Source organism: Octodon degus, unplaced genomic scaffold (genome assembly GCF_000260255.1).
Source record: "Octodon degus isolate 3935 unplaced genomic scaffold, OctDeg1.0 scaffold00026, whole genome shotgun sequence".
Lineage (NCBI taxonomy): Eukaryota > Metazoa > Chordata > Mammalia > Rodentia > Octodontidae > Octodon > Octodon degus.
In genome coordinates this window covers 1,833,973-1,856,163 of record NW_004524602.1, presented here as the reverse complement: position 1 = coordinate 1,856,163, position 22,191 = coordinate 1,833,973, and the positions used below count along the sequence as shown (strand labels likewise).

At 38.7% G+C, this 22,191-nt stretch overlaps 1 protein-coding gene and 1 pseudogene across 1 annotated transcript in view; one reads left to right on the top strand and one right to left on the bottom strand.

The window, feature by feature from the left end:
* The window catches only part of Peak1 (pseudopodium enriched atypical kinase 1), a 324,699-nt gene that overhangs the window by 281,662 nt on the left and 20,846 nt on the right, over nucleotides 1-22,191 (top strand). Inside the window, exon 5 of the mRNA XM_004628711.2 lies at nucleotides 12,290-13,035. Within this exon, the coding sequence (XP_004628768.1) occupies nucleotides 12,290-13,035 (746 nt within the window). The remainder of the gene's footprint in view (nucleotides 1-12,289; nucleotides 13,036-22,191) is intronic.
* LOC105741867 lies at nucleotides 15,992-16,270 on the bottom strand (annotated as a pseudogene).

Genomic DNA, 22,191 nt, shown 5'->3' with positions numbered 1-22,191 from the left:
AAAATAATAAAGAAAACAAAAGAAATGTATAATTTATCCAAGCAACCCTCTGGATACCATTTTCTAGTTTGAATACAACTTACAATCAAACAGCTTATGAAACTTTTCCCATTTTTGGTACTTATGAAGCACATTACTATATTTAAAAATGTTTACATAAAAAATGTTTACTCATGCCCTCCAATAACCTAGTATATCAGGAATATATTATTGATATTATTACCATGCCAAAATTCCTTTTATATGGCAAAAACACCACATGAGCAATACCATGCCCTCCTCAAGTTTTCCTACAGGAGCCTTTGCAAAGAAAAAAAAATTCCTTTCATGATATCTAGGTAAAATATATATAAATTCTTACTAATGCTACAACATCTGATGGCAGCTTGCTTAAAAATTTCCAGTCAATATTAAAGATAATTATTTTATCTTATTGACTTCTCAGTTACAAAGATTGGTAGAAAAAAAAAAGAGCTCTCTGCCCTGAATATTCTGTGATTTGCTTGTTCATTTAATCCTTACAACCATCTTACAAATTATTTTCCTCATTTTTTTAGATGAGAAAAGTGAGGCAAAGAGCCTTGTCCAAAATCTTTGAACCAGTAAGAGTTGACCCAAGATTGGAATCCAGTTGGTTATGGCCACTATAGTGCTTTGTTTTTAAATTAAAAAATAGGTGTTTTATTGAGCTATTTAAATTCCTATTCCATGTTTTTTATTAGAAGTTTTTACTCAATCATTCATAATCATAATTCTTAACACTAAACTATTTTGAAGTACTAAAATGCTATGAATTCTGTAACTCATCTTTCAAACACAAAATTGACTATTTTTTTAAATTGACTATTTTTTTAAAAAATTATGGATAATGTAAAAATACAAGGTTATAGATGCCCTATCAGAAGAGATTTCCTTTTTCTACCTATTTCCTTACTTTTTGAGCTGTGTGATGCCCATGATATGTTGTCTGTTATCCTTACATGCTTAGGTGGCCGTGAGCTTGAGCTCACAAGGCTTCTTGATACGTGGTTACTTGCTTCTTTGGCAAAAGTAACAGCAATTCCACTAGTTCTACAAACTAAGGTTTTGGAGAATGGGTTTTGAAACACTTTTTTGTTTTGTTGTTTTTTTCCTAATGGAACAAATATTTTATACATCTTTTGGAACTATCCTTTTTGTTGTTGTTGTTGTTACGAATACCTTCAGGGCAAGTTTGGCTGGCTTGAGTTGTGGGGATCAGACCACAGCAACCTGAGCCTGACTGCTTTGTTGAAGCAGCCACTTAAAAAACTGAGCTAAGGGGGGCTGGGGAGATGGCTCAGTAGAATAAGTGCTTGCCTGGCAAGTGCAAGGGACTGAGTTCAATCCCAAAAACAAAACTGAGCTAAGGGGCAGGCCCCCTGAACTATCCTTTTTAAAAAAATACTTTCCACAAATTTTTCACATGCAGCTTTACAGTACTCCTTTGAATAATCCTTTTAATGATTTAAAGCTTTGGTAACCAAAAGAAAAGTGTTTTCAGTGTGCTTGAAAACAGAAAAGAAGTAGACCTTCTTAATACAATAGCTGTTGATCTTTTTACACAGTCCAGAATCATTCCATAAAAATCACTCTATTTCTTTTTCTTTTGTTTTTTAATAAGGCGGGATGGAAAGACAGATATGGAAGAAGAGACTGTGGAATTTCTTTCTGAAACTTACAGTGTAAAATGGACTTAGAATACAGTGTAACAGCAAGGAAAAGGCGGACCAGGGCTTTGGAGAGTCAGGTTCCTGTCATAGCTGCCTCCCTGTCCTCTTTCCTCATGTGACAGGAGGGGACAGTAGCTTCTGCTTTGTAGGGCTGGAGGTGGAGAAAGTACAGTGATACCTCAGTTCACAAAGGCTTTTGTTTGCAGTTTGGTTTTCAAATAAGACTTATCATAGTGGAGCACACCTGTAATCCCAGTTCAGGAGGCTAAAGCTGGAGGACCACTATGAGTTTGAGTGTAGCCTGGGCTACATAGTGAATTCAAGGCCTGCATGAACTACATAGTGAGACCTTATCTTAAAACAAACAAAAAAAAGCATTTGACAAAATTTTATTTTTGTTTGCAAACTTTGCACTGGGTGACAAACACTACCACAGCCATGTTTCCTACACACAATGTGGACATCTTTTCCAAAATCTTAAAACAAATTAAGTTTGTGAACTGAGATACCACTGTACTTTGTATATAGAAATGCTTAATAATAGTGAAGCATCTTTATTTCTCCCACCAAGATATTCCTTTCTTTTTCCTTTAAATATGTTGGACTTGATAACCAGAAAGAGTGAAAAGAATGAAAAATATCTTTTAGACAGTGATGGCTAAGTAGAACAAAATATAGATCAGAAAAACTATAGGCTGCCTATACAACCAATGACCAAGGGTATGAACCATAAACCAGCCACCCAAAGTGGCTACCCAAGACAGAGCAGAGATGACAGGTAGCAGCAATGTCCAGGTGCAGTCAGTCCCTCAGCTCTGTCATCATAGTGGAACAAAAGGGCATGGTTTGGATTTGTCTCTACTTCCACATTTCTTATGTAGTTCTGAAAACTAATTTTCTGTTTTTCCTGAAAACTAATTTTAAACCAACAGAAACACTGTAGGTGATATAGACCTTGAACACCCTCTTGGAGAACTTCCAGCTCTCCAAGAACTTAGATCTTTAGGCAACATCTTCCCCCCGTGGTGAGGGAGCCAGAGCTGTGGTGCAGCCAGCTCACTGCAGGCTCCTGGCTCAGGCAGCTGCACACTTGCCTTTAGAGGTCATGCTCCAGGGCTCATTCCATGTCATTTTTCTTGTCCTCAACATAAATAGAGCAAAACTTTATTTTGTTCATAATTGTATTACTAGATTATTTCAGAGCCGTGCCATCCTATATAATATCTACCAGCCACATCTATTTAAATTTATTAAATTATAAATACGATTTCATTTTCCTGGGCTCACAACATTTCAGGCACCCAGTGGAGCTCCGTGTGATTGGTAACTGCTGTACTGGGCTGTGTTGAAAGCACCACTTAGAGGACTGTTTATGTGGGAGACATGTATCATCCTCTGAATTGCATGAAAGTCATATTGGTCTTTAGGTAGTTTGGCAAACTCCTTTTGAAGGTCACCCCTTACAGAGTGATGGGTGATTTTGCTTTGAGTGATGGTCACATGAGATTGCAAAATGAACTCTGACTTATAATACCTTAATCCTCCCCAAACTGGATTTTAGAAGCTGTCTATCGCCTACTGTGATTTCCCCCCCACCAAAAAGCAATAGGTTGTTTTTCATTATCAAACCTTCAACATTTCCCCATGCTTTTCCCATCTAGTGAGATGTCTAGATATGTCTTCTAGAAGTCATTTTGTCTTCTCAAAGTGTCTAGAAGAAAGATTAGTGGTTGTGTTTTATGTGACACACCTTGCTACTTCATCAGCCTCCTAAAATCAGGAACATGTAATGAATCTATTCTGCTGGAAATCAGTTGGTGATGTTAGCTCTCCTTCATTTGTTCTGTAACTCAGTATTCTATACATTGCTTTTTTAAAAAGATCTATCAAGTCTGCCTCTACTTGACAGATTTTTGGCTTCTCTTTCTATATCCCTACAACTTAGCACATTATCTAAAACACACGGGAGGTGCGAAGAATCTGTTTGAATGAATTAGCTAAAAATGACTTCTTGTAGTTGACTCTTGAAGACTGTTGGATGAGTAAAGTCTGATTTGCTCAGAGAAGTTCAAAGTTGTGGTTTCTCTGCACCATTGATCAGCTAGCTTGCCCCCCTCAGTATGAGACTTTATCTAAAACATTTCTAACTAGGCAATTATCTAAACCTTGCCTCTATTTATTCACTGTATGTCCCACAAGAAACTGTATTTTTTTCTTTCTTTTTTTACTTAGACCATGACCTTAACAGTGTACCCATCACAAGGTAAAAGCAAAAACTTAAAAATATCCCATCTCCAGAAGTTCCTTCAGCAATATATTGATTTCACTATTAAATTTTAAGGGATGAAGATGATGTGAAAGAATGCCATTCTAGTTCTGACCTTGATGTTGTAATTATAGAGTGGTGTCATTATTTTAAAAATCAGCTTAAAAAATCATTCTTAAGAGTACTGTACCATTTATTCATTTACTCAAATAATGTTGAGTGACATTCTACAAAGTATAAAACTAATGATTTGAACCAAAGATTAAAGAATTGTTCAATTTCAGATTATCTGGATTTTTAAGATCTATTTGTATTAGTGCCTATTAATTTTACAAAACACTGGGTTTCAATGAATATAATATATTTTGATTATATCCATCCCCCAATTACCAGCCTTAGGCCCTCATTCCCTTCCCCCTTATCCCTTCCTCTTGTTTAATTATAGTCCCCCTTCAGATGATTATCTGAGGCTTTTAAAAAATCAACTGAGGTTGACAGCTTTGAACATTTGTTAGAGCATTTGTTGTACTTCCTAAAATTGTAATTATTTCTATTTAAAAAGAAATCATAGACTTACATCCCTAAGTTAGCTACATTCACATTTAAAAATAGTTTCCCAGGGGCTAGGGAGATAGCACTGTGATGGGGAGCTTGCCTAGCATGCACATAGTGTGTGGTTCAATCCTTATCACTGAGAAAAGAAAAGTAAAAATAGTTGCCATATCCTAGGGTACAATATTCAAATTACATAGATAACTTCCCTCAAATAAATAATCTGTTTTTAGAAAGGTTTTCACCAAAGAGGCTGTGCAAGCACTGAGTTTGTCAGCGGCTGCACCACTGGCAGTCTTTAAATTGGTCTGTTTATTTGAGGCCAAGTCCAAAGTGGTCTTTCGAGGCTAGCTTTATTTTATTGTTTGGCATGAAACTGATGTTCCCTATGGCTTGTCGGCTGTTGCTGACATCTAATTGTTATGGGGCCCAGCCCTAAGTAACAAGGCTTAGGTAGGTTAGGACCCTTCCTTTAGTTCATCTAGTGCCTGCTGCCAAGGGAATAGTACACTGTGTCTTAGGTCCAGCCCATGAGAGACCCTGCTCATTTCACAAGGCTGATGTACACGGATGGCTTATGAGATACATATTTATAACCTCAGTCCATAATTTCATTACTAGAAATGACTATTTCTTCTCCTGTTCTCTCTCCTCATTCTCATATATATTATGTGTCTTGAATCCTGGAGGAAAGAAAATAAGAGTGAAGATTGAAATTATAATTAACATAGGAAAATGTTTCATTTCTTGGAATTTTAATACTTTTGCTTAGCAAACATTTGTTGAACACTGTCTTCCTGGTAGCAGGCAAGATACTGGCAGTATTACTGTAGCCTTCAAGGATTTCTAGTCGTTGGGAGAGACAGACACGGGACTACACTCTTAGGAGTCCCCATCATAATCATCATATAGTTAAAGGTTAATAAAGCCATGTGCCCCAATGAATCAGGGAGAGGCCACAAATGTCTTCTACTTATAAGAAATGGAGAGCTGATAAAGAATTTTTTAATAGACACAAAAATCATAATTTTTAGAAGATCAATCTGGGTACTGTCTGGGAATGCGTGGACCAGGAAACCCACCATTTCTGTGTTGTTATAATACAGCTAATTACAGTCACAGGCTACTCTTGTCGTAAATGGATCATCAGGTGCCTTCAGTCCCTGTGGCTGTAATGTTACTAGGTCATGAGAAAATATGTATGTTACACTGTACCTTCAGTAATACTGCCTTTCAGTAGATCACTATAATGATGTACTTGTTGAGTTTTTCAGTATGCAGTCATCTTTAAAATACTGATTTTAGAGATTTTTTATTCATTATACCACTCCTTTAGGTTATAACCCTATATCATTATCCCTCCTGAGAAGTCTTAAATACCCTTTAGTTTCTTTGAATTAATGTCACTAAACAATTCTCTTTTCATCCATCTTTCATCATTTAGTTTGCAGAATGTGGTATAGTACCATATCTGTCAATCTGAAGACATTTTCAGTAGGGAAAAAATAATGAGGTAGAGTACAAAAGCCCAAAAAGAAGAAAGTAAGGTGTGAGTGTGGTTTAGTCAAACATATTTGTCCAAAAGAACTTTTTTGGCATATAGCAAGGCAAGATTTATAGCATAATCTATTTTTTCTGTGTAGAGAACTGGTATGCCACAAAAATGTAGAGTATGTGGTGTTATATCAGGCCTGCTGAAAACTGAGCTTGGTGTCTGGTCCCAGAGGCTTGAGAAAAATGTACAGGATTAAAAGTTTAAAATAAAACCAGCTAAGATATCAAACTTTAAAACACTGACCCAGATGATTGAAATTCAGTTAGGAGAACTTGTCTTTCTTGGAGGGAAAAAAAAACCTAAAAACACAAAGCATTTTTAGACTTAGAAGAATGTCCTGACCTACTTGCATGGACTGTGGAATGTTTGTGGTTTCACTGGAAGGAATAAGCTTCTGATTCTCATGTGGAAATCTGCCTAGCTCCCAGGAGATCATATACTGCTATTTGGGAAGAAAAACCATGCTAATTTTCGTTATCGCCTTGCTACCTTGGCTGTCCATTTCATTTGGAATGATAGCCAATTCTGTGGACTGTCTGCCACGCAGCCAGTTACTGCACACATGCTGTATACTTCACACCACACCAGGTTCTGACTACTCATCACGTAACTAAACCATGGTTCTGACTTCTCACATTAGCCCAGGAAAAATAGGGCAAGGGCAGTTCTGGGAAGGAGGCCTCACCATCAAGGAAGAGTCCAAGAAGGCCGAATGCCTATCTCCTTGGTGATGTTAAGAACACACAGAATGAGAAGATGTAAGGGAAAACTGAATTTAGATGGTTTCTAAAAATGGATTAATTTGATTTATCAGTATATAATTTACACACCACAAAATTCATCCTTCTAGAGGGTAGAGCTCAGTGAGTTTAGTGTATTCACATAATTTTACAGTCATCACTGCTATGTAATTTTAGAACATTTTCATCACCCGAAGCAGAAACCCAATAGTAGTCACTTTTCATTCTCCCAGTCCCTAATAACCATTAATATATTACTAGATATTTCATGAAAGTGGAGCATACAACCTGTAGTCAGTCATTCCTGACTGGCTTCTTTGACTCATCACTTAGTTTTCAGCATTCATCCACATAGCACATATTAGTAATTCATTCACTCTTCTTTATGGGTGAACAATATTCAATGCTGCAGCTATATGACATTTTATTTATCAGATCTTGGACATTCGCACTGTTTCCACTTTTTGGCCAGTGTGGATAATAGTGTTATAAACATTTGTGTACAAGTTTTTGTATGGTCATATATTTTCATTTATCTTGGATATATAAATAGGAGCAGAAATGGTGGCTCATATAACTCTAAGTTTGGGTCGGTGAGAAAGTACCAGACTCTCTTCCAAGGTTAGTGGTGCCGTTCATATTTCTACTAACAATGTGTTTGTTTGAACTTGGGTTTTTTCTTATAGCAAGACCAGTGGATCTTCTCATAGTGGTGTCTTCTGATAGTTTGGGTTTGCAGTGGCTTAATGAGTAGTGATGTATATTGTCTTATTTACTTGTCTTGTTGCGGAGACAAAGTACCCAACACCCAAAATTAAGAAGGAACTTTGGCTTATAGTTACTGAAGTTTCAGTCCATAATTATCTGGCTCCAAGGCAGGGTGGCATGGCAGAGGGGTAACAGTACATAGTGGACAGAAAGCAATAAAAGCAACAAGAGACTTTAGTAGCATCTTTTTGTCCCTTATATCTTATGCAGACTACCAGGATTAGGGCTGTGCCAAACCAAGCAGTAGACTGATTTAGTAATCACACACCTATAATCCCAGCGACACACATTTTAAATTTAGCCACCTCCAAAAAACCCCCTCGGATTATATGAGACTTTGGGAGGCATCTACCCACAAACCGTAACACATATTGGCCATTTATATGTCTTCTTTGGAAAAATATCTATGCAAATATTTTGCTCATTTTTAATTTGGTTGTTTTTGTGTTTTGATTTTTATTTTTTAGCATAGTAGGAATTAAACCTAAGGCCTCATGCACACTTGGCAAGTGCTCTACCCTGAGCCACATCCCCAGCCCTGTAAGAGTTCCTCATATATGCTGAATACAAGTCTCTTACATGTAATTTGAATATATACTATTCCGTTATATGGACTGTATTTTTACTTTCGTGATGGTCTCCTTTGAAATATATAGGTTTTTGTTGTTATTATTTATTGTCACCACATCTCTTCATTTTTGTTGTTGTTTATACTTTAGGTATTATATCAAGAATCTGTTGCCTAACTCAAGGTCACAAGAATTTACTTCCATTTTTTATCTAGAAGTTTCACTGGACTGGGAATATAGCTCAGTGATATACTAATAGGCAGCCTTACATGCATGATGCCTTGAGTTCACTTCCCAGAACTGGGAAAAAAGTAATAAAAAATTTCATAGTTTTAATTCTTACATTTAGATCTCTGATAATATTTGATTTGATTTTTGTATGTGGTGAGACAGCTCCGACTTCATTCCTTTGTATGTGGATATCCCACTGTCCTAGGACCATTTGTTGAAAAACTATTCTTTCCCCCATTGTATCATTTGGCAACCCTGTCAAAAATTAATTGACTGTTAATACAAGAGTTTGTTTCTGTCCTCTTAAACCTAGTCCATTCATCTATATTTCTGTTCTTATGCTACTAGCACAATGTTTCAATTCTTAGAGTTTTATAGTAAGTTTTGAAATCAGAAATCAGTCTTTTTCAAGACTGTTTCTGCTAACCTAGTATGTCCACATGAATCTTAGGATCAACCTGTCTATTGCTGCAAGGAATGCAGCTGGGATTCTGATGGGGACTGCACTAAACCTGTAGATCATTTAGGGAGTATTTCCATTTTAACAGAACTAAGTCTGATCCATGAGCATAAACTGCATACAATTAGTTGTTTGCATAACGTAACTAATTTCCATACATTTAGGTCTTTACATTTATTTGGTCAGTATTTTATCTTTCTGTGTATAAGTCTTATTTTGCTAAATATTTTCTTTTTGACAGTAATGCAATTAGAATTGTTTTCTTCATTTTGAGATTATTCATTGATAGTATATAGAAATACAATTTATTTTTACATATTGATCTTGTATCCTGCAGTCTTGCTAAACTATTTTCTGTGGATTTCTTAGGCTTCTCACAGATTATGTGAGTAGAGATAGTTTAGTTCCTTCTTTCCTGTCTGGATGTTTTTCTTTCTCTTTCTTAATTTCTCTGGCCAGCAGCTCACATGCATTCTATACTAAAGATGGTAAGAGCAGAAATCCTTATTTTGTTCCTGATCTTAGGGGAGAAATATTCAGACTTCCACCATTTTCTGTGATATTAGCTCTGGGCTTTACAAAGATGTCCTTTATCTGATTTAGGATGTTCCCTTCCTTTCCTACTATTTAAGTGTTATCATGAAAAGCTGTTAGATTTGTCAAGTGCTTTTTCTGCATCTTTTCAGATGACTATGCAAGGGATTTTTTTCCTTTTATTAGCATAGTATTTTACATGGGTTAATTTTCAGGTGTTAAATTAACCTCATGCTCCTGGAAAAGTCTCACCTTGTTGTGGTATACTATCCTTTTGAAATGTTGTTGGACTTGGTTTACTAGTATATTGTAAAGGACTTTTGAATCTGTATCCCTCAAAAGTATCCATCTTCTGTTTTCTGGTAATGTTTTTGTCTGATTTGGTTATCTAGGTAATGCTAGCCCCTTAAAATTAGCATAGAAAAAACTCCTTCCTCCTCTGGGTTTTTGGTGGTGGTGGTTGGTTGGTTTTGTTTTCTTTTGTTTGTTTGTTTTGTCTTTTTAAGTTGGAGTCTTGCTGTGCAGTTCAGGCTGGCCTTGAGCTCAGTTTGTAGCCCAGGCTGGCCTCAAATTCACAACAATCCTCCTGCCTAAGCCTCCCTAGTGCTGGGATTGCAGGCATGCATCACCAGACCCAAAGTTGCTCCTTTGTATTTTGAAAGAGTTTGTAAAGGATTAGTATTAGCACCTTTTTTGAATATTCTGTAAAATTCATCAGCAAAGTCATTTAATCCTAATTTTTTCTTTGTGAAAATTATTTTTTTTTTGAGAATTTATTTACTCATTTATTTTTGTGGTCAAGGGCCTGGGGAAATAGCTCAGTAGAATAAGCACTTGCCTGGCAAATGCAAGGGCCTAAGTTCAATCCCCGTTTCCGCAAAAAAATAAATAAATAAAAATAATTTTTTTTAATTACACTAGTTTTGTGGTCAAGGAGGTTAAACCCAGAGACTCATGCATCCTCAACAACCACTATCACTCAGCCATAACCCCATCCTGAATTTTTTAAATGACTAACTAAATGTTTTCTTTATTATAGGTACCCATATAATTTTACTACTTTTTCTTTTAGCTTTATGTATTCAGTCATTCAGGAAATATTTATTGCATATCTATTTTATCTAGAACTTGATCTGAAGTCAGAAGTTACAAAAATATATAAAAGAATCCCTTACCCTCTTGGAGCTTTACTTTCTCTTTTTCTTCCTCTCTCATGCCCTCTCTCTCACTGTGCACATATTTTTATTTATATTTAATGTAGCTCTAGTGCTTGGAAAGATATTATTACATGCCATTAGTGGAGAATAGAAATCTCTAAGCATGTTATATATAGTTGTTTAAACTCTTGAAATTTTTGCATTAATGAGAAATGGAATATATCATTATTATTTTAGTAGTAGTAGCAGTAATAGTATAATCATAGCTTATGTCAGCACGTATCCTTGGCATCCTTCAGGGAAATCACCACCCCTACTTGTTCATGTCACCCATTGCCTTCCACTCTGTGATCATCAGTGGGAACATGTGTGAGTTTCCTTAAACACTGTAATGAAGATTGAAATGGGTTGTATAAAACGACAGAAATGCATTCTCAGGCAGTTAGGAAGGATAAAGTCCTGAAATCACAGTGCTGTCAGCAAGCCATGCTCCCTGTGAGGCACAGGGTAGAATCCTTTTTACCTCTGCCTGGCACCTGATAGTGGCCATCAGTCCTTGGCTTTCTCTCGCTGTAGTTGTCTCACTCTAGCCCATGGAATCATCATCTGCTGCTCTCCCTGTTTGCTGCTGTCTTCGTGTGGTGTTTATTGCAGGGAGGACACTCATCATGGTAGGTTAGGGCCCATTCTACTTGATCACATGACTATTGCCAAATAAGGTCATGTTCACGGAGCGCCAGACGTTAGGCTTTCATGGGGGAGAGGAGTCATGATTCAGTCCATAATGAGATTATGCTTTGACTCTGAGATCTTGTCCAAAGACGTCATTTTAATAACATGACTGATTGTAATAGATTTTATGGAAGTTTCATTTTATTTTCTCTGACTTGAACAGAAGATCACCTCTTCATTATATAAGTTCTGAAGATACCAATCAGCCCACACATTTTATCTTCTAAGCATAAGTGTCAGATACCAAGCAGAAATAGGGGTTCAGTGTAAAAGTTCCAAAAGTAGCGCCTCTTAAATAACAATGTGTACATGTAATCCAAATAAAAAGTAACATGAGTTTGTGAATGACTGTCTGGAACAGCAGTTGTCTGCTATGTACATTAACCAAAATCACAGACAATGTTAGAGTCCATCGTTAGTGAAATAAAATGATAGAGCTTGTGAAAATTGCATTTGTTTGTTACAAGATGCTGTATACATGACAAGTATTATACACATGACTATAAAATAACCAATACTGTATACAGCATAGTAGTGTCTCTTTGGAACAAGGTAAAAAAAAAAAAAAACAGTATCTTCTGAGCCTCTGCCCTGTTGCTAGTTTCAGCTGTTTTCAATAATGCTTCCAAGCATTTTCTTGATCCACAAATGCTATTATGTCTACTCTGTCACAGTGCATGTGTCTGTGAGTAGCTGTCATTCCTTAGTATCCTGGTGTGGTGAATTATAGTGCTCTTGGAATAGGACTAAAAAGTCTGAATCCTTAAAAAAAAAAAAGCTCATCACCCAAACTAGTTCCCTGTTTCTCTGGTAGAGAAATCTTGAAACATTTATATTTGTTGTTCCCTTCAAGTCTTGGACTCATAGCTTAAATGTTCAGGTATTTGTTCTGTGGTTGTTTTCCCACTTTGAATGAAAGCACGAAGTCTTACATTTCACATGACTACCCCACTCATTTCTACTCAAGTTTCCATTATGAAATAGAAATTTTCATTTAATTATTCTCTTCTCTTCTTTCTGTTAAAATAATACAGGGCAGTCCAGAGCAGCAATGATCCCCCCCAAGCATCCACGGCAGCCCAAAGGAGCTCTGGATGATGCCATTGCCTTTGGAGGGAAAACAGACCAAGAAGTTCCAAGTGCTTCCCAACCCACACCACCCCCACTGCCAAAGAAAATGATCATAAGAGCCAATACAGAGCCAATCCCCAAAGACCTCCAGAAATCCATGGAAAGTAGCCTTTGTGTCATGGCTAATCCTACCTATGATATTGATCCTAACTGGGATGCCAGCAGTGCTGGCTCATCCATTAGCTGTGAGCTCAAAGGACTGGACGTTGAATCTTATGATTCCTTGGAGAGACCTCTGCACAAGGAGAGACCCATCCCTTCTGCTGCAAACAGCATCTCCAGTTTAACCACTCTCAGTATTAAGGACAGGTTTTCTAATAGCATGGAATCTCTAACAAGCCGACGTGGTCCCTCTTGCAGACAGGGCCGAAGCATTCAGAAGCCACAGAGACAAGCACTTTATCGAGGACTTGAAAATCGGGAGGAAGTGGTGGGTAAAATCCGAAGCCTTCACACAGATGCCTTGAAGAAACTGGCTGTGAAATGTGAAGACCTCTTCATGGCTGGACAGAAAGACCAGCTCCGCTTTGGGGTCGACAGCTGGTCAGACTTTAGGCTAACCAGTGACAAACCATGTTGTGAAGCAGGTGATGCAGTTTACTATACTGCTTCTTATGCAAAAGATCCACTTAATAACTATGCAGTCAAGGTAAGAAAATATTACAATGTCATTTTAATCTTTGTAAACATGCTGTTCCTAAAGACTGTTCTTCTTTCCCCTTTTCTTTTCTCAAATTCCTCCATTCTTCGAAAGCTAAGAGTACCTGCTGATAGGGTGGGCCAAATAGCTCAGCAGATTAAAGCACCTTCTTGGGCAGACACAGGGGCTGGGAGTTGGATCCCCTGGCCTGCCGTGCTGGCCACTCCCCCAGGGCACGCTGAGAAGGCAATCGAGACTGGGCGTGGTTGTGCACGCCGTAATGCCAGCACTTGGGAGGCTGTAAACAGGAGGATTACTATGAGTCCGATCTACACAGTGAGACCCTATATACCCTGTCATAAATACAAAAAAAAAAAAAAGTAACTGCTGGAAAGTAGATGCTAATAACTAGAAGCCTTGTTTATGTTTAGAGAAGAAAAGAGATAATGTAAAGAAACAGTTTCAACAGCATACATATTGCATGCTAAGGTAGAGATAAACAGGAATTCTGTGAGGTGCTTGGAAGAACCCAACTTGGACCCCAGAAATCACAATAGTCTTCTTAAAGGAAGTAGACCTGGAGCTATGCTTATTTGCATAGGCTACCTATAAAAAATAAGGTCTACTATGTATCTTATACTCCATGTTTCTGCATTTATTCCTTCCCGAAAAAGAGAGCCCTGTCTATACCCATTCAGTAACTCCTCTGCTTCCTGCAGAAATATTTTTATAGAGAAGGTAACTAATACTTATTGAACTTTATATTGTATTATTTAATCTTCTCATCAAATCTATGACAGTAAAATCTTTTTCTACATTTGACACATGAGGAAAATGGAGCTCAGAGGTATACAAACTTGCTTAGAGTCACACGGCAAACAATTGGTAGACCTGGACTATAAACACAGGTATCTCTTGAATTCTGGCCTACACTTTGTCTTATATGTCATGTGTACTGCCCTTTCTAGACAACCACTACTGCAAGATGTCTACAGCTCTTAACATGAAGAATTCTCACTGAGTTACACTGGCTATAATAGTGGACCATATATTTTATCACTGTAAAAGCCATAGTATGGACTGTGGTGTCCAAAAGATTTGGGTTTAGACCTTGGCTCTGACACTCAGATTTGTCAGTAATGGTCCCTGCCATATGGAACTGTCCCTGATAAGTGCTTCTTTTTCTACCATTAGCTCTTCTCTACCTGAAAAGAGTAGCAATCTTTGGCCCTCCATTTCCTCTCTTTTAGCTGTTTACAGTGATAATCCATCCACTTTATGGGATTGAGGTGAGGATCAAGTGAGATAATGCAAGTGAAAGGGTTTGAAAAACAAAGCTCTGCGTAAACGTTAAAGTAATGTTCTCCATTCCCATAGTTCCTTTTTATGCTTCTACTCATTGGTTCAAAAACAATTAACATACCTAAATGACTTTTACCTGTTAATTTGGCTTAGAAAGACCAGATGGTATCTTAGTAAATTAATAAATAAGGTAAACAGTTGGCCTTGCCTATCTATCAAGACAGACTATATGCTGGGGCAGACCTTTGGCTGGCTGATCTCCACAGTTGCAGCACCCATGACCGTCTGTGGCACTGGCAGGGTGTCTCTGCTCCAGTCCACGCTGTCAAATTAAATTGAAAGGTAGACTGCAGAGAGGGGATCTAGACTCCAGTTCCTGTATTACCTGCTGGTCTAAAAAGGCATGTTGAGATTCTGAACAGCTCCCAAGAGCTGTTACATCAGTTGGGGTTCTGGTGCCTTATCTTTCTTGGGTCCTTACTGCTGCAAGATCACAAATGCAGAATGAGTACCTATTTCAGAAAGGGGCATTGAACTAGCTCTTCTTTCAAAACAATTGAGAAGTAGGGCTTGACTAACTTTATGTATTATTGCTGTGCAATCTTGTCTTTTTCCTAAATCAACGGTCTAGTATTGATTTCTTTGTTTGTAATGATGCAAAAGCAATCTCAAAAGAACAGGTGGCAAGTGATTATATACTGGCAGTTGTTGGCAGGTTGGGAAAGGATGTTTTACACTAAATGCTGAATATGAATGTCTGTTTGAAGACCCTCTGGGTATTTTCAGAAGTGCCCAACTAAGACAAAATTCTACCCCAGTTGTGAACCTGTGAAACCAGACAAGATATGTGTATCCAAAATACAACTACAAACAGGCATAAAATAGAAACATTCCCACACTAAAAGGAAGAAGTGAGAAGGAAGGGCTGATGGGTCCAGAAGTCCAAAATCTAGCAAGTTAAATTCCCTTAAATCCTATGACTTGAGAATAATCCTTTTTTATTTGATCCCCTGCCTTCCAGCCCTACTAGGGTGGCAGTGCCACCCTCATGGGCCTCGGTGGTGGCTCACAGGCAGGCTGGCCCTCCAGAGCCAGAGAAAACAAGGAAGGAGCAGCTGTGTGCACTGTACTTTGGTGAAGAGCAAACCTGACATCTCATCATCACCTTGGGGTTACTCTCCCCTTTCTTTGAAGAACACAGCACTTAACAACCAAATAGCTCTGTGGTCCACCCCGATAAAACCCAACAATTCTTCTTTCATTGTAGCCTACTTTCACTGTTCCCTAGTTCAGACTGGCAGTGTTTTTGCTAATACAACCCCATTTCTTGTTATTACTGGCTTCTGCTAAAATGGCTGATTAAATCTGTGAATTCTCCCCATGATCTCTTCATCACATGACTATGTAGCCACACCTTCAGTGTTCTTTCACAGTTTTTGCAATATGACCAGAATTCTCTACATCTTTTAAGTTCTGATTTTTTTTTAATTAAGATCAACTTTACACTTAATGGCCTTCAGTAAAAACATAAGGGAAATCAAAACAATATGAACAAATGTTTTACAAACATTCCCAGGGCAAACCACTTAAATGACTACTTTTTTACATATCATCATAATTGCCGTTACCTCACTTCCTTGCTGTTTGAATTCATTGATCATTTCTAGTTGGAGACACTTTGTAGCAGAATGATGTTATCTCCTTTCAGCATGATCCAACCCAGTTGTTTTCTTGACTTTGTTTTAGAATGAATTTCTTCCACATCATCTAATACAAGGTTCATGTACTCATCGAAATCACTAATACAGCCCTCTATCTCCATATTCACTTGCTCATACGGCCACACCTGGATCCAGGATCTATTCTGCAAATATCTGAAGATGCGGTTGATGGGCTGCACCATCACCTTCTGCACTTTCTGGCCCTGATCCCAGTACACCATGGTGGAACCCGAAAAACACCAGCCACCACCTAGTTCTGATTTATTTTTGCTTAACAATTCATTCTTCAATTCATCTGTCTTCTTTCCCATTGTACTATAAACGCTAATGAGAAACCAAGCTCCTCCTTTATCACTTTGCTTTTAGATTGCCTCAGCTAAAAATCCAATTTTATCATATAATTTCTGTCTTTTACAAAACAACAGAACATACTTCTGCTGGGTTCTTAATCACCTTTCTTCTGGTGTCCAGTGGCCATGGTGCTTGTTCCCATTATAGACCACACCAGAATCACCCTTACTTTCTCACAGTTGGACTCTAGAAAGGCCAAGATCAAGACCCCGATTGACTCTCATTCTAGTGCAGGTCCTCTCACTGTTTCTCATACCCACCCTTTCACTGAGTCCTGACATCACAGCAGCAGAGCATGCCAGCTTTCTGTATTTGTTCCCTAACCTTACCCTTACAGATTCCTCACCACATTGACCCCTTATGGGCTGCCATGTGCTGCCACGTGAAGATTAGAGCTTCAGCATAGGATAGAGCGAGGAGATGAACAGTTCAGGTCATGGTAGGAGTTGCATTTGCTTTTACTCTAAAGTGGGCAGTTTTAACTCAGGACTTCTCCTGGATTTACATGTTTTTTTATTTCATATTCTTATTTTCATTCAACATGAATGACTTTATTAATTGTATTGCTCTTAAACCAAAAGGCACTACACTACAGAATAAAGAGCTTTGGCATCATCTGCCCTGGGCCCAAGCTCTAATTCTGCCTTTCTGTATTCTTAAGCCATATAGTTTCTCTTGGTTTTCACATCAGCGTACAACAGCTGGCCTGCCTACTTCATAAGATGGTTATAATGTTCATATTTATGTAATGAAAGCGCTTTTAAGCTGGAAATAGTGGTACACCCCTGTACTTCCTGCACTGTGGGAGGCTGAGGCAAGAGGATCACAAGCTTGATCCTTATCAAGACCTTGTCTGAAAATAAAAAAGGACTAGACATCTAGCTCAGTGTGAAAACCCTGAGTCCAGTCTCTAAAATGGAAAAAAAAATTATTTTTATAAGCTATAAATTACATATAAGCCTTAATAATATATTGTTATTAATAATGGAACATTACTGCTTCATATTCTATAGGTCACTACTATTTAATATTTAGCAGATTTAGATAGATTGTACACTTAGATATTTTCTTCCTCATTAATTCAAATACATAAATATGTTTTCCATTAAATTTATGAGAGAAGTCTTCAAACTGTTGCAGCCTCAGGAATTTGGTGCTGCCAAAAATCAAATGGAATGGTTGATATTAAAGAAACAATGAAATAAATTGTGGCACATCAGCCCAATGGAATGTTTGTAGCCATTAAAAGTGGTGATTACAAGGACTATATAAAATGACAAACATTTGTTGTAAAATTTCATAGAATACTAAAGAGAATGGTCATAACTTTTTAAAAATTGATCTGCAAAATGGTAATAGGGAAATAATTCTATGTGAGAGTGCTGGTAACTATAGATGATTGTTATTTTATGTAAAAATGCCATTAGTTCTTTTCAATGAAAAGCACTGAAGTGTTAGAGATTTGGGATCATTTCACCCTGTTTCTCGAAGGTATGGGTCTCTTTAGTTATTCATTTCTGTAGTCCTATTCTGTAGCATAAATTATAAATAGCTCCTATTTCATGCTTCCTGGCTTTAGCACACGCTGGCTCCTCTGTCTGGACTGCCCTTCTGGGAGACAGAATGATACAATGAGAATCTCTAGTTTGTGATCTGCAGATGACCTATTTCAGAATTTAAAATGTAGTTTCCAGGGGCTGGCCAGATAGCTCAGTGGACTAAAGCACCTGCTTAGGCAGAGTGCAGTGGCCCAGCCGGGGTTTGATCCCCAGCGTGCTGTGTGGGCCTCACCCCCAGGACGTACTGAGACAGCGATTGAGACTAGGCATGGTGGCGCATGCCTGTAGTCCCAGCACTTGGGAGGCTGAAAACAGGAGAATCACTATGCGTCTGGTCTACATAATGAGACCCTGCAGACCCTGTCCTAAATAAATAATAAAATAAAATAAAATATAGTTTCCTTGTCCCCATCCCGGGCCCACAATCAAAATTATAGGCAATGAGGACTGGGGAGATAGTTCAGTGGTCTAAGTGCCTCCTGGCAAGTGTAAGGACCTGGGTTCGATTCCCTATATCTCATGCTGTGCCCAGACATGCTGTACCGGCCACTGAAACCAAGTTTGATGGCACACATCTGTAATCCCAGCGCTGGGGAGGCTGAGACAAGGATCACTATGAGTCCAAGCTGCACAGAGAGCCCTTTACCAAATAAATTATTTTTAAAAATTAAAAAGAACTGGGACTGGGGAGATGGCTCAGTAGAATAAGCACTTGCCTGACAAGCGCAAGGGCCTGAGTTCAATCCCCGGTTCTGCCAAAAAAATAAATAAATAAATAAAAAATAGGCAAGGAGGACTGGGAAACTGTATTTGTAGAAAGCATCCCCTGGGTGGTTCCCAATATGAAATGGCTAAGAGTTAGGCTTTTAAGTTAGACCTCGGTTGTTTTTTTTGTTTGTTTTTTCATTTGTGGTTGGGTTTTTTTGAGATAGGGTCTTACTGTATAGTTCAGGCTAGCCTTAAATTCATAGCAGTCTGCCTCCCAAATGCTGGGGTTACAGGTATACAGATGGTCCTGAGTATGGACCACCATGCTCAGCTCAGGCCTCTGCTGAAATGGTTGGTTTTAACTACATATTAGCTATGTTGCTTTAGCCCAGTTACTTGCCTTTTCTATGTATAAAATGTGGAGAAAATACTTCATTGTTCTTAAAACCAATGTAAAAAAATATCACGGGTATTGCTATCTATATAGTGATGTACAGCACCTGGCACAGTGTAAAATATCTGGTAAACAGTAGATATATATTCTTCCATTCTTAGGGACCTAGAAGGTGCCTATCAGTTCTTAAAAATCTAGTTCTGTGATCTCCTGAATACCTGCGGGTAGCTATTTTCCAAGTACCCACAAGGTACCTGGTAGATTTCTCATATTTGTGGTGAGTTGTATAATTAGGCAGAAGTACAGTGTACAATTACAGGAGCATTGCCTTTCTTCCCCCGCTGTTACACCTGACCTTCTCCAAGGCAGGGATCGTGGTTTATTAACCCTTGCCTTCTCAGTATGAGATACAATGGCTTATACAAAGTGGGCCTTCAAAAGTGCCTTGATCTTTTCAAAACATTTACTGTATAAAACATGACGATACTTGTGTGGACTTACAGAAGTACATATGAGTATGACAGAGTCTTGCCCTCAAGGAGCTTTCATTCCCGTGGGAAAGACAAAAGGATAAATAACTCTTAAGATGAATTAGAATGAAGTTTCAGAGTGGTCAGCAGAGATGTAGAGGTAAACAGAGACTAATGGATGCAAGAAGCTATTAATACTTATCTCAGGCCCAGTAAGAAAGGGTCTGCTCTCCACTTTACACTCTTCTTTATAATACATAGAAAAATAAATAAATAGTGGGAAACAATACTGTAGAGAGACTGGAAACCAAATTTAGAGACTTTGATGAGCTTAAGAGATTAGATTTATTTTGTATTAGCCACTAAGGATTTTAAAATAGAAAAATAACGTAGGATTAATGATTTTGGAAGAAGTCTGTGGTGGAAGAGGCCCGAAGAATGGGAAGAAGGGAAGCCAGTCATGCTATTGCAGGATTTCAGGTAAAAATGTTTCCCTGAAATATGGCAGAGAAAGAGGAAGGCAAGGAAGGCAGTAGACCATGTCTAGTGAGTGGCTGGGTGTGAGTTGAGGGCAACAGTGCCAACATTCCAAGGCAGAGCAGCCTCACAAGAGGAGGATGCCATTAGGAATATAAATTTAAAAAGCCTTAAGGATGAGCTCTCTGTGGAGCCTTTACATGGGATAACCAAGCCGAGAGAAGCCCAGCAGCCAGATAAAAACATAGGGTACTCAGAAGAGAGGTCAAGCCTAGAACTACAGTTTCCTGGCCCGCTCATCATTTGATTTAGTTTAAACTGTAGGAAAACTTGAGAGAGACTGCAGTGGAAGAGTCTCCGAGGTAGGAAAAGGCCCAGACCTGTCAGTGAGCCAGAGCAGGAGCAATTGGAGAAAAGCACAGCAAGGGCAGGGTTTCACAGACTGGAGAGTCCAGGGCTGCAGAGAGCTGGAGCAGAATTGGGACTCAGAAGGCAAGAGCTCACTGCTACTAAACCTGAAGCAAGTTCAATTTTGGTGAGTGGAGAGGGCACCAAAGAAGGGAGTCAGGAGAGGGTAGGGTGGGGAGGCCCTCGGGGACTGAGCACAGCCTGCCTTTCAAGTAAGATTTTAGTGAAGGAGCAGACAAATTGGTTCCTAAACAGTATCTTACCTTCCACTCCTATTTCCGTCTCAGAGCCCTGCTTCTTTTATCCTCTCCTCACCATTTGGCATTCCACACCCAGCAGATGAGCCGTCTGTCTCCGGCCAGCACGTTGGCTATCCTCCAGCCCTGAGCTCCCTGCTTTCTAAATAAAGCTAACATAGCATTAAGCATGAACTTAACTTCCCTGTTCACTAAATAAAACTTACCTTGGCTTTTCTCTCTTTCAAAGAATCTGGCCCCTGGCAAAGCCATCAAAGTAGACTAAAGTCAACATTAGAAGGGCATATACTACCCTACACAGGAGGAACTGGCCAGAGAGGAGAAAATCACTTTTGCATAGGGACACTAGATTCATGGCTGGCTGCATCCTGGCTTGTAGGCAGACTGAGCCTTCCCAGGTAATTCTGCTTGCATCAGTAAACTTGCCCTGCTTTGCCTCGGGGTTGTTTTTGAAAGAATCAAGGGCAGCTTTGCAACCGGAAGCAGAGTGGATGTTGGTGAAATTATGGCTCATTGTCCCTGACACACTTCTTTTCCTCCTTTTATGAGATCATGTGATAATAAACGCTGCCATGAGCGACCACATAATAAGTTCTGGAAAGATAGTTTGAAGAAGATGCTGAAAGTTTCACATAAGTAAAAAAAAGTATAATCTGAAGGGGTTTTTTTCCTGAACTCCCAATACCGGCACATCTTCTATAGGAATCTCCTTTTAAAGCAGTCGGGGTCTTTGTTCTCAAGGAGAAGGCACAGGAAGCCCAGGGAAAGAGTGCACTTCTCTGTGACAACAGTGTGGCTGGCTGTCTACTTCCTGCCAGATGGGCCAGATTCTTAAAATCTTGTACAAGTCAAGGTGATAAAATCTTCTGCAGTTGCCTTCTTGAATTTCTTTCCTTGGCTACAAAGTGGGTTTCTTGGGCATATGAACATTTTTACACTAATTCCAGCTGGGCCAGATTCTTAAAATTTTGTGATAAAGTAGAGACTCCAGATCTCTAGCTCATTTGGTAGATGCTGAAAAAGCAAGACACTAAATGAAAAGGCATTAACTAGAATAACTGTAATTGGGAGAAACTTAAAACTAGTTTTGAGGGTCTGTGCCGGCAGCTAATTACTGGCTTGGTGGTAAGGAAGAAACACATGGGAAACCACTTCCACTTGTGGAATTCAACACTACTGTGCCCAAAATTGGAGCTTTATAGAAAATAATCGGTGGCCAACTTCACGTGCGAGTGTCCATTTCATTTCATGGTCCATTGCCTGCAGAGGTGCTAAAAGATCTCAGCTGGGAGCTCATTTGGAAAGGAAAGGCTTGAAGTACTTATTGAACCTAGAATCAGAATGAATTGGCTACCAGGAAAAGGGCACAATGGCTTTAATTAATAAGGCAAGTGGACATATTGGGAATTAAAAATTGGGAAATTAATTGAATTCTGCATTAAAAAAATTCTGAAATTATTGAACTGCTTGGCACCTCAGTTTCTCTAATGTGACTATCACAAGGCATCATTCTGTCAG